General features: G+C 38.7%; 1 protein-coding gene across 1 annotated transcript in view; it reads right to left on the reverse strand.

Moving 5' to 3' along the window:
- The window catches only part of LOC104536192 (ubiquitin-conjugating enzyme E2 E2-like), a gene marked incomplete at its 3' end in the record, with an annotated part of 50,489 nt that overhangs the window by 9,392 nt on the left and 24,231 nt on the right, over positions 1-16,866 (reverse strand). Inside the window, exon 2 of the mRNA XM_010178751.1 lies at positions 5,664-5,796. Coding sequence (XP_010177053.1) covers positions 5,664-5,796 — 133 coding nt within the window. The remainder of the gene's footprint in view (positions 1-5,663; positions 5,797-16,866) is intronic.

Consider the following 16,866-nt stretch of genomic DNA (forward strand, 5'->3'; position numbering starts at 1 on the left):
AATTTTGATTCAGAGGTGATTTAGCATATTGCAGCTTTCAAGTCCTGCAAACCATTTTTCAGTCAGCTGAGATTAGAGTCCCTAGCAAGATTAATTGTAGAGTTGGGATTAAGAGATTTTATAAATCACTCAAATTCAAAAATAAAGCTAGCAGAGTACTAGGATAATGATAGATATATCCTTATTGTATCAGCTACAGCTAAATTGAATTGACACTGTAATAGACTGAATGCAGTCAAATATGAGAGTAGAAGTTATTAATAAAGATTATTCTTGATGAAAATGCAGACACCACTGCAGTGGCAATTCCTGTGGGGAGAGTTCTTTAGAAGAGCATTCATTTTTCTACAAACACCTGTATGAAAGACCATGGTACGGCTTTCTGATTTGTCAAGGCTTCCTGCTCTGGAGGGACAGTCTGCAGGATAATGAAATTACCGCCTTCCCTTCAATAACTGTAGTGTACATTATGATGTAGTGTTAATTTGTTGTGATGGCTAAACTTTAAATGATCTCAGATCAAAAGTTTGCATACTTAGGGAATTCACCGATTTCTTATGTGGACCGAGGACAGAAACTGAGCTGAAAATTCTTTCTGTCAGATCAGGCTGACTAAATGATGTGATACCTCTTATTCATATACATGTATATATATACACATATGTACACCCACAGATGCACGCCCACCCCTCCCCACAGGAGACATCTATCTATGTGTAGCTATATATCCCATTCAACACCCCAAAGAAAGAGACAGAGCAAGAGAGTGAGCTTTTCTTTGTTAAAGCCAAGGGGCAAACTGTCTGAATCTGTTAAGGATGAAAGGAAGATAGTTAGCAGGACAACTAAATCTCAAAGGTATTTCTAAAAAAGGTTGAGGGGTCATTAAGGCACTGGAAAAATATAAGGTTATTTCCTTGGCAGGCCATCTAAGTATTTTTACTCATTTCTTTTAAGTGACTGCTCTGAACAGGGCACAACTTTCTCTGTTCTTCAGCCAGCTGCACTACAAGGGAGTATTGCTGTATTTTGGGGCTGAAGTGAAACCTCACCTTGTGACCAAGGCTGAAGCCTCAGCAGCATCTGGCCTTTAGCAGAAGGTGAGATCATGCCCACATCTCCACCTTGCTTTGTCTGTTCCATACCTTCCTCCTGCCTGACACCTCATAAAACCAGCATGATGCTTAGGATGCGGCTGAAAAGAGAACGGCTATTCTGCAGGCTGTCTGCTTTCTTGCTGACTCAGCCAACTGGGTGCTCAGCTAATTTCTGCGCCGATACAGAAGCTTCCTCACAGTGCAGGCGAGAAAATATTTTTAATTGATTAGAGCCTCCCAGAAAGCCAAAGCTAATTTGTCAGTTCTCAGATGAGCTGTTCTATAAATCTTGTTCTCTGGATGTAGGGATAAATCGGAGTTAGGCTGTGATGGCTCTCTGTCACTCCTATTCAGCTGCATCAGTCACACACAGATAAACTTTTCTGGGGGAAGAACAACTCCCTCCTCTGCATGAGTGTGCTGCAGTTGTGAGTGAAGCCAAATGTCATTGATTTAAAAGGAAAGCAAAGCTGAAAGGGTCAGCGACCTCTGTCTCTGAAAGTCTGGAGTCCAGTTTCAAGGCATGAGACAAAGTTGAAAGACTGAAATAGTCTGACTTCAAAGGGGAAAAAATGAGTATCATGAACTTTGAACACACTTTGAATTATCACATGATATACTCTGTTTTGGTGAAGAATAACTTAATTTGACATTATGCTTAACTTTAGAGAGACACTGACAGGTAAGGACAGGCAAAAAGAAAACTATGGACCTCCAGGGGAAAGACTGGTTGGGACAGACTGGAATCCTTGACTTGACTATACAAAATACAGCAATGTGAATTGGGCCACACAGTATAATTAGAGGATGTAAAGAAGAGAGATAAAACTTTAACATTTTAAGAGGATGTGATGTTGAAGGCAACAAAGGTGTAAAAGCTGAAGAAAACCTGAAGAAATGAAAGTCTGGGATAGATACTTTTTCTTTACACAAAACCTGAATGGAATGAGTGACTCAGTTTCTTTTAAATGATAAAGATAAGGAGAGAAAGGAGGTTAACTATCTAGAAGAACAAATTAAAATTACTTTAAACATTTGTTAAAAAAAACCCAAAATATAGCCCAAACATTTTCTTTGCGTGCAAATATGCTCTCAGATGCTTAATCTTATTGTAATTAATGTTTTCCAATATGCAGCAGGGTGCCAAATGATCAGAACAGGCATCAACAGTGTTTACAGACCAAACAGTGGTTACACCACAAATGTATTTCAATTATAATTATAATAATAAAAATAAAAGATACTTATCCAGAATCTACTTTCAGTATATTTTTCTTATATCAAAATTATTTTACCCTTCCCAACATCCATGTGCAACATACACATGCATGACAACAGAGTGCACAACAGCTGAGAACAGATAAAGAAAAGGGATTGTGGAAACCTTTGTGCAGATTTTAAAACCCTTTGGATTAGGCCCTTTAACAGTAACTGTGCTATGTGACATGGGCATTTGCCTTTGGAACCTCGGGCTGGGTCAAGTAATTGCATCTGGGAAATACAGTTTCTGTTTCTTCCCAGGTCTTTTGTGGTCACATTTTTGGAAGATCAATTTTGACAGTACTCATTTAAATGTATCTGTACTTCATAGTAAAAGAGGGATGAAAATGACCCACAGAAATCTCAGGAGGAATGTATGAATTCAATCATAGTGAGAAATGTGAATTAGACTCTTTCTGTTACGTACTTACAGGGATGTAATCTTGCCGGCACTCAGGAATACATTTTATGTCTTTCTCAGTACATTCCATAGTCTTGTACTTTTCTCTACATTTTTTAGGATGATAGAGCCATGAAGAGTAGGAATATACTTAGAAAAAAAATCTAAGATTATCTGTTCCCATAACCCCGAGACCCATGATTTTAAGAACAGCACCAAATATCACAAATCTTGTGGTGAAGTAGAAGAGATGTCCACATCCAGTGACACAGACAGCACCATCCTGTGAGGCCATATGTTATGTTCCATGTACTCACCACCTTTCTTTTGATAGAAGTAAGTGTGTGGAGAACATATTTAACCAACATTTCCCAATAATACTGACTGGCAGCAGCAACCTTATGACAAGCAGTGATCATCCCACACTGCTTTATTTAAGGGATTTCCCAAACTATTTTACCTATGAATTAGTTTCTTAGTGTCTGGACAGCACATGTAACAAAATAGCAGCAGTTTGAGAGATTCTAGAGTGGGACTGAAAATCGGGGTCATTTACAATAGTGGCTGAAGTGAACAGAGTAAGAATTCACGTGTATAAAATATGTTAGTGACATATTAATTACATCTGACATTAGTCCCCTGTGCATGTGTACTCATTACCTTCTTACAGATAACAACTTCTCTCATCATAAATACTGGCCTTTTAGTAACACAGTATGTCACCATCTACTCTCTCATCCTTTATCAAGCAGTACATTTTCATATGATTTTTATGCACACATTTCTTACAATGACAACTGGCATCAAGATAAAGGCAGATGTCTCAAAATAATACAGTCACTAAATGCAACTGAGTGTGGACTGAAAAAGTCTTTACCTCATGGTGAAACAGCAAGCTGGACCTTCACCTTCTATTTAAAAGGATGTACATTGTACATATTGCCTCAAGACTCAACAGATTTAACAGAGAGAATGACAAAAGATATCCCTCTAACTTGTCTTTCACATCTAGTTCTTCATGTATTAGGTTTGAATCGCTTGAGAGAACTTCAAGCTCTATTTTATACTCAACAAATCCATTTAGTGTATATGTCAATATCCCCTAAATAACATAACTTTAATTTGCTGGGGTACTGAATGTAACCCTTGCATTACGACTACTACAAACAGTCTAAGCCCAGCAAAGAAGCAAACAGAAAGAGCTTGCCAAAATGGATCTTGTATATAGCAAGTAAGAAACCTGGACTGGCCTGGGCTGGGAGCGAGGCAGGAAGAACAGGGCATTGCGCGAGCTCTGTGTGCCCAAAGCTCTAACTGAAGGAGAAGTTATAAACTTTCAAATTCTTTCTTCACTGTGCAATCACAGTTATCTAAATCAGCAAATGTGCAGTCAGCAAGGTGTACAATCCCTGTAAGACTTGCCAGTAACCTCAAAGCTTCCCTAAACTGGAACACTAAAAGTGGGAAACAAAGTTACACCATCTCTAATACTGCTATACTGACCCATCTTTCTTTAGGTCACTGGTTGGGAAAGTCCAATTTACAGAATGACAAGTACTTCAAATTCACACCTCTTATTCTTTTAAAAAACTTTTCCTTATTATACCAATGTTAACTACTACAAACGTTACTACTATGGCATAGAAATTCTGTTTATAAACACTTGTCTTTCAATAGTGTACTCATGGTAATCAAATAGGAATCAGCTACTCTCTTGTAATACAATACCCATCTATTATAGACCAATGAGATATACCAATCTCAAATGTGCGAAAAAGTAGGTAAATAAATACATTTTCTTCCACGTCTCCTCCTGGAGAGCTGTTCCAGACCCTCACTCTTCATGTTGGCAATGTGAACAATTCACCTCTTTTCACTTTGATTCATAAAAGACAGGCCCATCATTTTTTTGAGTTTATTAATAGCCCTGTGGGGTGAATTTTCCCAGTTTCTGTTCCTGTTAGTGAACACGTGTGTGAAGAATTGCACTCAGTCATCCAGATAACGTCTTACAAGTGTCTTGTGTATGACACTGGGAATTCCTTATCTCTACAGGCAATGCCAGAGGATTTTTTTTGCCTCATTTTTATAGATGCATCAGGCAGGTGGTTTTTAATAATCCTGTGATCACCCAATAAAGCTCCATTGTGCCACCCTCCCTCAGCAATTATTGCTACTGATTATCGATGACAGTCTGCACTACTGCATTTCATCCCATTTCTGTTTTTCCAGTCTTCATTATCACTAGATTTTTCCTGTTTGATATTCTGAGCCTACTCCATCATGGTAATGATCTGCCACCTTCAAGTCACTGGTACAGTTCTACATTTGTGGTTGGAGTCATTATTGACAGCATTAGCAAACGAATCCATAAGGAATTCTGTAAATCTCTTTCACTCCAGTTTCTTGCCTTTACTGCCGTATTTCCGCATTCTTTGAGAAAAGTGATATAAAACTATTACTTATAACTTCATGAACAACAGTGTATCTTGCATCTGCAGAAATTTATACAGGGTAGTGCAAAAGGTGCATATTTTTGTCAGACTGCCACAGACCCCTGCTGAATGATATGGATCAACAGGAAAGATTAAATATCTTCAGCAGCTTATAAAGAGTGCAACTAATATAAATGCTTTCATATTAGAAGCCAATCCAAATCAAACAAATAACTGCCAGAAACTATGCAACCTTTAGCCATATAAATCCATATCCATCCAGCTATATTGGTAACATGCAGGCAAATTTTAGGCAGTTATTTAAATTTTTTCTATTAAAATACTCAGTTTAAATATTCATTATTGCCTTGAAAGGTTCATGTTTCATCCTATAATGATATACCAGCAAACACATTAAAAAATATCACAAGAAGAGGACTCCTCTCAGACTTTCAATATCCTCCTACTAACCTTAGGTGGTTTAAAAGGATAGTCCGGTGAAAAGGTAATGTCAAGGAAGAAAACTCCACCTTCATATACTGACCCTGGAGGCCCCAGTATAGTTGACCTCCATTCATAAATGTTGTCTCCTTTGGGTCCAGCACTAAAATAGAAAACAAAAATATAACATAATAACCACATACAATCAAGAATATACTGCATCAGTTATACTCCACTAGTAGTACCACTCGTTTTGCAATAACACTACAAGTTAAAATTGTGTAACACATGTGTGAAGTTAGTCTTGGATAAAACATGTAACTGGTGTCCTAAGCTCTGTCAGTGAAGTGATATATTCAGCCAGGAAGAAGTATTAAAATCACATTATAAATTATTCAAATAAGCACAGAAAAATTCCCAACTGTCTTATCTCAAATATTTTAGTGGACAGATATGAAGTACTTACAGTGTGAGGATACAGAGACTTTGCCACAATGTCTTGTCACTGTCTTGCCTCACAAGCCATCCTATTTTCACCTACCTCCTCATCCACCTACCTCATCAGTCAATAGCAGCGTAATTACACACATTAGTATACAGCACAGTCTGTACTAAAGGCTGACCAGGGCACAAATGACCTTGCAGCTGCACTTTCTAAGTTACAAATCTAAGGACTCCAGTCACTAGTGCACAAGTCTTCCTTACTCCACATTTCTTATGCTACCTTGAAAAAAATTATAAGCAGAAAACTGCTGGATTATGTTATTTCAAAGTCCTCATTTAAAAGTGCAGTACTGAAACAATATTTTAAATATACAAAACATAATCCTCTGTGTGAAACAAGAAAAATCTCTCACCAAAATGGTCAATTCCTGAAAAAAATAGCCAACACAGCCTACTTTTATACAACATAATGCTCATCCATAGAAATACTTATTTTACCTGGGTGGTCTCTTAAGGAATATGAAGGCTTCTTTTTGGGTCACGGCTGGCTAACACTGGTCACTGATACAGGTTCTGAATTTTAATTAGGGTCAGTTGGGATGGTAAGTCCTAGATATCTGATTAGTATTTTCCAGAGGAAGGCAGTGCTGGTAGATATTTCAAATAAGTGATGTGGTATTGTCTTAAGGCATTTCTTGTGAAACAATTTTTGTTATGTTTGCAATAAAGATTTCCACAGCATGCAGGGGTTTGTGAAATAACCCTATGTGTATAACAGATTAAAGCTCTTGGCTATGCTCCACGCCTCACAATGTACCCAAGGCATACAATTATTATACGACACCATGTCATGTTCACTGCTCAACTATTCATTTTGTTCACTGAAAGTAAATAAACCTCTCTTTCACCTGATATTCCTTGGGCTCCCTTCATTAAAACTTCTGACTGCATGATTCCCTGAATACAACTGCGTGACTTGGTACCGCGCAGTGTACTTCATTAGTTATGGTACCTACGTCAATTTTCTATAATAGCTGTTGATGCTTCTTGGCTTTCTAAGTGACGTGCTTTCTTAACAAAAATGGGCTATGGAGACTATAACATTATGGAACATTCATTTTCTAACAGCCTTAGTAACAAAACTAGCGATTGTTTTAGAGATGAAATCTGGCTTTTTAAGTGTCACAATAGCAGAAGTGTTGCCATCCATATTTCCCAGTGTCTACAATACATCAGGTTGCTAGCTGCCAAACAAATTTAATTTACCCAGTTCTCAGTTTGCATTAACCTTTGAATAATAAAGCACAGCTGAGACTGCTGTAAGAAACAAACCAGAGAATGAATAATTAAAAACACCTCCACTGCCTTTAGAAAGACCAATCCCGAGCCAACAGGGAAGGTTTAATTGTGACTGAACCAGGCATTAAGGGGCTAATTGAACTCTTTATAAGCTCAAACGAATGTGGGACTACATCAGTGCTATAGTATACAAGGTTCATAGAAAGCAAAACCCTTTAAAAAAAATATCACGCAATTAGTTCAAATAGCAAAGACAAGAAGCAGAAGCAGTCTAAATCTTACATGAAAGAAAAGCCCATAATATGGGAAGGAAATCCTTTTCCATTTTTTGCAGAAAAAAAAAGTACAATACTCGGAGAAGCAATGACTCAGTTGATGCCAGCAGGTTAAAATGGAAGTGATATAAATGTAAATTCCAGAGAAATTGTTGGAAGCAACAAGTAACAAAAGCCAGCCCTGTCTTTTTTAGACCTTATTTAGTCAGGATGGGATGGCTGGGTCCTTTTTGAGTTTGAGTGAAACTCGCTTTTTTGATCAGAATTCTCTCTGATAGTGGCATTTTCATACTGTATATTATTTTTATTTGTTTTGACTATTTATTTAATTGCATTAACATCTGAAATGAACAGTCATTAATTAGAATAGTCAGAAAATGCTCCATCTGCCAGTTGAACTGTTTCGGCATGTCCAGCTACAAGCTCAGCCTGATCACATTCTGAGGAAGCTGATTAACATTAATTGAAGGTTTTCTTTGCAAACGAGAGATGAAGCTTTAGTAAGTATTATTATTAATTTGAAGAATAGCTTGAATTGTATGGCACGTGGGAAGACATTGCCTGTTAGAGTGCTTGCTGGCAGCAAGGCTGTACAGCCCATGTAAAATACTGATCCGTGTGCACAGGCAACAGCTGGCATTAAGGGCAACAGCATGCACAAAAATAACTTTTTTCTCACTTGCACATCAATAATACAAAAAGTTTGACAGGTGTATTATCTTTGTTTTCCTTCCTTCCTAATTGTTAAGCCTTTTATTTATCCACATTATTGGCAACCAGAATGACGACTCATCAGGCTTCACCAGAGAAAATTCCCCTATGTGCAAGACCTCAGCCAGAGCCTTATTCTATAAGGTTTATAATGCAAAAGGATTTAATTGCCCTTTTCTCTACATGGATATCTGCCCAGCACACTGAAGCCCAAGTGTTTTACATTCAGTATGGTTTATATTCCAGCTCTATTAATGTTACTGGCGACCAAACCACAGATCTCAAAGAAAGCAAACCAAATATCTCAGTGCCTGAAGTTCTGTTATCTTTGGAAGGAGATGTTCAGATGCGCACCCGCTTGGCAAAGGGTGGACTAAATCTGTCTTGAACTCAACTGATCCAGGGCCAGAGCATACGCATGCTGCCTGCTGCTAACCCGCTGCTAAATGAGCTTCAGGGGACAAATAACGGTGGCTGTGGCAGCTCCAGGTGGAAGTGGCTGAACTATCAGGGTAAGGTGGTTAGTAGAAGGAGGGCTCTGCTGTCAGACCAGCAGCACAGCCTCCCAGTTTGAGCCCTGATGCTGAAACCCTAGTGAACCTGCAAGGATGAGCGAAAGGAGTCCAGCAAGAAACACGTGATGTGACACTGGAGCCGGTACTCCCCAGCATTATCTCCCAGGTGGAGTTTATAACATAGGAGATGCAGCTGAGCAGGAAGGCCCTGGAGTTGAAGTTATCAATGGCTTGCCGAGCGCTAGCTCTCTGCTGTCATTATTCCCCTACAGCTGATGGGATGCTCCACAGAATACTGTATTTAACCTCCTGGGGAGCCTTTGCTCACTGGAAGAGCTGGGGTGGGTGGACATGGAGTCAGCCTTCTTCCTCTTCCAGAATGACATCGGTATGGGTGTATGAAACTCAGGACACAGGAGTTAAAACACATACAATGGTCTCCTTTTTATTTCACTCTCATATTTGTTAGTTCTGCCACTGCTTCCCACGTACAGACTTGCAGGTGAAATGTATGCACAGCAGTTACAGTTGGTAGCAAAATACCTTAAATGCTACTATAATATGTGAGTGGGAAGCAATCAGGCCAAATAGAACAGGAGAGCAGGATGGTTGGGAGGCCTTCCCCTTCCTCAAGACTCAGAATGAAATGGGAAGATTCTATGGACTACGTGCATTTACGGTCATTTTTATCCTCATCCTTTATAATGGCGATAGACCAGGATATTATACTGATTTTGTCCATGAACTCACTTTTCATGTCATTGTCTATGGCAATTCATTATTATTATTGCATTATCTAATCCGAAATGCCTTAGCACACAGAAACACACATTGGCACTGGGGTTCCCCTGCCTTATGTGCAGTCCATGGAGGATGCAGTCCCTCTCAACTACCGTCGGTAACATATGATGGCAGAAAGAAGCAGGATGCACTCAAGACTATTCCTCTTCCTTTTCTTCTATTACATGGAGCCTTGACGTGACTGTTTAAGAGATCTCCCTCTGAGGAGAGAAGCTCACCACGGAATATCTCAATTTATAAGTATTACGACATAGTTTCTTGCAATCTCATTTCTTGCACATCTAACATTTACACCGGAGCAGATCCTGCCTGTAGTTGCCCTCCATGAATGCTTCTGGGAAGCCACCTGCCCAGAGGGCAAAATGCAAACGAAAGTACTGGAAGATTAGCAAAGTAATTTAAGAGCACAGCTGGATGTGACAAAACAGAAGACTGCAGATTCAGCTTTCAGTGAGATATATCTCTTGAGAAGGTCAGACGAAGCCTCATTGAAATAAACCCAGTACATACCTGTGCTCTCTTTTCTGAACATGGTACCAATACTGAAACTGGTCCTAAGCAAAAGTGTTGCTTTGGTCTGTACCAGAACTCAAGGCTGTCCTGGTGCTCGGGGACAGCCACAAGACCAGCAGTGAAGATGTGCTGGCAAAGTGGTTGCTGGATAATCTCAATCTGGAAAGAAGTAAATCAGCAGGAGCTATGCCGATGCTAACATCCTTAGGTGACTCAGGCCTACCTGCGCACCCAGACCAGTCCTGTTCAACAAAATGTAAAAACAGTGCCACTGAGAAGTGCTGGCATCACAGCCCTGTGAGCCACTGCCGTGTGTTTTTGGCATGGATACAGGCAGTGCCATTAGCACCAGTTATCTATTGAATTTCTTCTGCTTTTCTCCCAGTTCTCTCTCCTCTCCATTCTGGAAGCCCACCTGATCTGCCACCACCTCTTAACTCTTCGCCCCTTCTCTTCCCTTGTTGCTGACAATTCTTCATAGCACCTGTATTTTCTATTTTCTGCTTGAGGGAGTTGTCTCTCCCACACCCTCTCTGTATGGTGATAATTCATTGCTCCTTCCCCATGGTGGAACCTTCCTCCCTTCAGGTACACACAGCTCCCCTAACATCCCCTTTCTTTTTCTCTCATCAACAGCCATCAACACATCCCACTATTTTTCATCTTTCTACTGTAAGGAGGAGTGGCTGGAAAATGGTGCAGGGGGATTTTATTACAGTATAGCAGTTACTCATTTGGTTCCTTTCTTTCCCTGTTGCCCTTCCTCTGAGATGTAGAAAACGAAGAGCAAGCAGAGCGGGTGCTGCAGCAACAGTGGCGTAGGGAAGGGAAATGGAGTCACCGCTGCCTACCCAGATGCTACAGTGATACCAGTAGGTACTTTTATAAATGTATGTAATAAACAGTTGCCACAGCAGCCAAAGGAATACATTTCTACAAAACAAAAACAAAGAGATAGCAGCAAGCACTGAGACTGCCTGTGGCAATGGGCACAGTTGTATGGTTAATAACACCTCTGCTATGAATAAAATTAGCAGGCTAGTCTCCAAGCAGTAAAATCAAAGAACAATTAAAGAAATAAACCCCTTCAGAATTAGAGATAAGTGTTTAGTTTGGCTATAATATTGATGACTCAAACTCTCATCAAGAAATAAACCCTTCTCAAATTTGTACCTTTGCAATGCATAACCTTTTCTTAATTTCCTTTTTTCTCTCTCTGAAAATCTGCTGAAAACTACTAAAATCTTCTTTCTTTTCTTTTTTCTTTTTTTTTAAAAATTTATCCTCATCTCAACTCCTTCATCTAGTTGGTGCAAAATCCACCATCATCAAAATACTGGAAAATGCACATGGTTCTTACTCGTTATTATCTAGACTAAACCTAGAAATTTTTCAGCATTAAATCTGAGGTCCAAGAGATCTGAATTACTCTAAGAAAATTAACAATATATATACATTTTTAAAGAGTTGTTCATTTTAGTTTAACTAGACATTATATGTAGTGAAAAAGCTTGGCTTTCCATGATTTAACAGTCAAATTTGGGTCTATACTAGATCCAGTATTTTTGTCACCTGCAATATTACTGGGAATTTATTTCTTACATATGTTGGAATATCAACACAATTAGATGAAGTAAGCATGATTTTTGGGTAGGTATCTTTCATTAGACTTAATTATTAATGATGGAAACTGAGGATGAAGTGACTGGGCCACCTGTCACTCAGAAGGGCTTTGGCAGAAAGAGAAACTTCATACAAATCCCTTACACCACTTAGTTTCCATTACAGTGAGAGAATTCAGCTGAAAAAACTGGATCAGACTTTCTTTCAGGTCTTCCAACTTCCTGATTGAGACCATCTTTCCATGAGAAACTTAAAAAAAACAAACCCTAGGCAAGCAGTAAAAGAAGGAGGATATTAAGACATTTTCCTAACCCATGCTACAATTCTTCAAAGTGGTTATATCCTGCTTTTACCATGTGCTTTTTATTGAAGCCAGTTACCATTTCCATCTACACTTTGGAACCAAGATGTTTGTGGTAAACGTGATTGGAAGAATATATAGGAAAACTGATCCCAAGGAGCTGTCAAAGGAGCAGTAATGTATTACAGGATAGCTCTAGATATTGCTTCTCATGCTTATTGAGAGCACTTGAATTCAGTATGGTACGGCATTTTTTCACTGTCAATCTTCTCTAGTTTTAAAAAGGTGTTTCTAGAGGTCCATTTATCACCCAAAGTGATCTGCAGTTTAACTTTGGGGCTTCCAGCTACTTTCTTGCAGCAAACCCGCAGCACATGAGGTCAGTGTGCTAAAAGCCTGTATGAGCCAAATCCTTGTTTTCTTGTGATTAACTTTCTCTGCCCTCCTATCACTGGAGCCATTAAAAACTATTGGCTGAAGCTGCTGAAGCTGTGTTGTATTTAAAATTAATAAATTTTGGCCTCAGTAAAAACAACAGATTAGAACCAAAGCGAATATCACTTAGTTGATTTTATTATTCACTTCTAAGTAATACCACTAAAAATATTAAAAGTATCCTAGCACTTTAGCAGACTGGTATTATTCAAAGAGTACTTTGATGCTTTTATTCTCTAAAGTCCTGTCTTCAGAGTGTTCCTGAGATAGAAACCATCATGAAGAGAACTGCTTCTTAATGCACAAACCAGTTATTTATATTATAGTATCTACAGCAATTTATTCATTGCAAACACCATTACACAGTGTATGATCACAGCATGCTGAGTATTCACAATGAGATTTTAAAAATGGCAATTTTGTTAAGTATTTTCCACTTTGTTCAGCTGAACAAAATTACATAAAACTCTTCATTGATGGCTTTCCTTGTTCAGTGCCGGAAACAACAATTTGCCTCCTCTTACACATCCATGGGCTCGATTCCCTTTTGCCACATCTTTTGTTTCTCTTCCTTTTAAAGTAATACCACTGACTGTAGTTCTAGCTTTTTTATACTACCAGAAATTGACTGTATAGTTTAAATAAGATAAAATACTTATCAGCCTGATTTTCCTCTATGGTCAATTATATCATGCATGATGTGTAGCCATAAGCTAAACAAGAAAACACAAGGAATGAAAAACTGTCCTGAGACCTTCTAATATGACCTTCAACCATGCACCTTGCCAGGTGGGATGATTTCCATGTTATTCCTAATTTGCTTTTCCTGGAGTTTTTTTCTCTCCCATAATTGCCATTTATTTTTCAATGTACTTTTTCATTTCACAACATTTCCCCTTACACACAACAGTTTTAATTTACCATTCTATCTTTTCCAAGTGAAACTGAAAACACAACAAAGGGGTGGCACCATCAGGTGCGGGCAGATAGCACATTCTCTTCATCAGAAATGATGAAAAAAAAAACAAAAAACCCATGCCCAATGTATTAGCGATGAATGGATCAGCTGAACCTCAGCTAATGTCGCCTTCACTTTCTGATGATGGACTGATGATTTAATGTAAAAAAAAAATTTAAAGTCTTATCCAAAAAAGATCTCTACAGTATCTTGCTTTAAGAAATGTTAGTGTAACGATATTCTGCAGTAGTCAGCCATTTCAGTAACTGAGAATTATTTATACAGGATTATTTCTAATACATCTACACACTCATTTTCTGATTACTATGAATACTATAAGCAAGGCAGTATTTCAATGACTGCATATTCTCTGTTCCTCAGAAAGCTGGTTCTCTGTATAAACACTAGTCACTGTATCTTTCCCCTACTTGGGAATGATTTATTCAACTGCCTATAAAGAGGTTTGATTTGCTCAAGACTGTCATCTTTAATAATCCCATCTACAGGCAGTTGTCTAAATAGGAGCTTGGAAATTTTGAAACCTTATGAAATGAATGATTTTGTAGATTATTTTCTGAAGGGGCCTGATTCTGAGATTTCCTTTTGTGATGTTTCTACATATAAGCTGCTTGCATAACTCTCCCAAAATATTAATAAGGGAAAGGAATGAGAAAAAAATGTAAAGAAGTTAGTATCTACAGAGAGAGATATCTCAGACATTCGATATAGCTGTGTAACCCAGTCTGCTCTTCTGTCCATTCCATAAACAGAGGAACAGGCTTGAACACAGACTCCCCTCATTTCAGTGAGAGATTCACACATGCTTACACATGAAAAGCTTGCTTACAGAAGGAAACAACTCTATATTATGGCACAGATTAACTAACATGATGTTAAACACATTATAAAACAAGTCATTTCCTCTTGAGTAAACAAGCCTATAAAGCCAACAGGCACAGAAAAAGGAAATTTGATTCTGAAATCCATATACTTCAAAAGCAGATTCCTTTTATTTAGTCAATTTAGTTAAGAGGCTGTCTTATTTCTCCAGATCTCTGGTAAACAGAAGAAAACACACTTGGAAATTGCTGGCAAACAGACATGTTTTCACAACATTTGTTCTTCATTTGAAATTATTCTCTTACTTCAAATATGGAGACCAGCCATAGGTCCAAGGTGGAAGAAACCTTAAAATGTCTCAACTTTTGGTTGACTGCCCCCATTGCAGGCCACATTCTGACTTATCAGAAGAAAACACCATTTATAGGGAATTCTCTTTGCAGTGTCTGTGAGGACTGGATTGTGCAATTTACACCACTTGACTGACCAGTCAAAATAAACAGGGATCTGGCACATTCTTGGGGAGTGTTTGCATGAGACTAGGACCTTGAGGCTTTGTCTACATTATTAGAATATTGCTGAGATTTTTTAACGTATTCCTTCTCTGGGGTGGGGGACTTATCTGGATCCATGACAGGGTAAACAGAAAATAAAATATACAGAAATTTCTAATTTTTCTATCAGGATATTTTCCTCCTAGGATCTTTTGGGAGAGTCTGTGGGGTGGAGGTTAAGAAGGGGCTTACGTAGGACCAAGCTTTTTGTTCTGAGGTTGCTGAAAATCGTCTCAAAGTCAGATCTGGAGTCACCACATGAACTTGCTAAAACAGTTCCAGAAACTGGTTATGCCACAGACTTCACTATAAAAACAAGGTTGTTCCAATGTGTCTTTCAGTAAAGGTGAGCTTATCTGGAATGACTGAGGCTGCATTCCTTTCAGTACACAGACCTCCACTGTGCTCCCAGGATCAGGACTTAGAAAACTCTTCCCTATAAATGGTTTAGTTTCATCTCAGTTTATTCAAAAGCATAGGAGTGGAAAGATGGAAAGTGGTCCTGGGAAGGATGATGCCAAAATTGGTTCACGAAAAGAAGGACACTCGCTTGTTATTTGAAAGCCATAATGAAAGTGTACGTCTGGAAGGAGAAGTTCTCAGCCTGCATTCTCAGGATGGGAAGGCAAACAACAGGTGCAAGTACCTGCTTGTGAAGGCAGTCTTCACCTTAGAGCTGGCGCTGGGGAACTCAGAGCTCCGTAAAATCCCTCTCAAGGTTTCAAGTGACATTGCCACCGTTGCAGGCCTCACACATGATCTACTCTAGAAATGATGCCTTGCCTAATGAAGAATCAACATTTCTAATTAGTAAGGGAGAACCAGCATTTTAATCTGTAAGTTGTAATCAACGACTCTGTCATAGAAAAATTAAAATTCACATATATAAGATCTGTTTTTTTTTACAACCACAGCATATGTTTCCTACATCAAGATGTAATACCAACAACAGTTGAAACTGTCATTATAATTTCCTTAGCAACAACAGCTTGGAATCCTTACTCACACAGATGTTTTTTGCGTAATAAAAATTACTTTTGTGTTATTTTCTTGCTCATTTTTAGTTTCAGCTCATCTCCCTGGTCCAGCTGCCAGCGATACCTTCTCTCATCATTGTTTATTTACTCATAACATGACTGGCTGTGTGCATTAAGTGACAAATGACCACTTGTTGAGTCAGAGCCACCACCATGAGGAGAACACTATGCTAGTCACACTGAAATTCACAGCATGAAAATAACGTGTGGCTTAACCTATGAACACTATAGTTTTATTACTTATCTTTATCATGCGTTACTGCTTATCTTTAATATCCTAATCATGCTTCTTTAAGCCTTGTGTATTCAAACCAAATAGCTGGAGCAAACGGCTATGCACTACAGAAGTGTTTATCTTCTAGTCTCTACTTCAGTGCTACTGTAGATGGCTTCTGTCCAAATCATTTGTACTTGAAGGCTCTTTGGTGGTCTGCATCTAATGAATAGGTTTCTAACAAATCCATTTCTTAGTGGACAAATGCCCTGAGCCATAAAAGTATCACTGCTGATTGCAGCCTCGCTGGCAACGCTGCCTGGATGGAGGAGGGAATACTCTTTGGCTGCCTGCACTAGCTCTTGGTCGAGGCTCCGAGAATGCTGTGGGAACACATGCCAGACAGCTGCCTGTCTTTACTGGTTATTCACAGGTTAATTAGGAATATATCTGTACTAATCGCTGTAATAATTAGGTTAGGTACTCTTCACAAACACCATATTCAGTGTAATAAGTTTAACAGAAAAATGTCCTGCTTTTTTTGTAATGCAGAGGGAAGGCATGGTTGAGACATTGCAAGCCACGTTACTGTTTAAATAACTTAGATGTGATCAAAATCAGCAATAGCTCACCTGTACTGCTTGTGGTAATTTAGCAGAAATCTAGCCACCTGAGAAAGATTTAAATATAGCACTTTGTGTATTAAGAGGAAA

Source organism: Mesitornis unicolor, unplaced genomic scaffold, assembly GCF_000695765.1.
Source record: "Mesitornis unicolor isolate BGI_N332 unplaced genomic scaffold, ASM69576v1 scaffold44890, whole genome shotgun sequence".
In the NCBI taxonomy this organism is placed as follows: Eukaryota; Metazoa; Chordata; class Aves; order Mesitornithiformes; family Mesitornithidae; genus Mesitornis; species Mesitornis unicolor.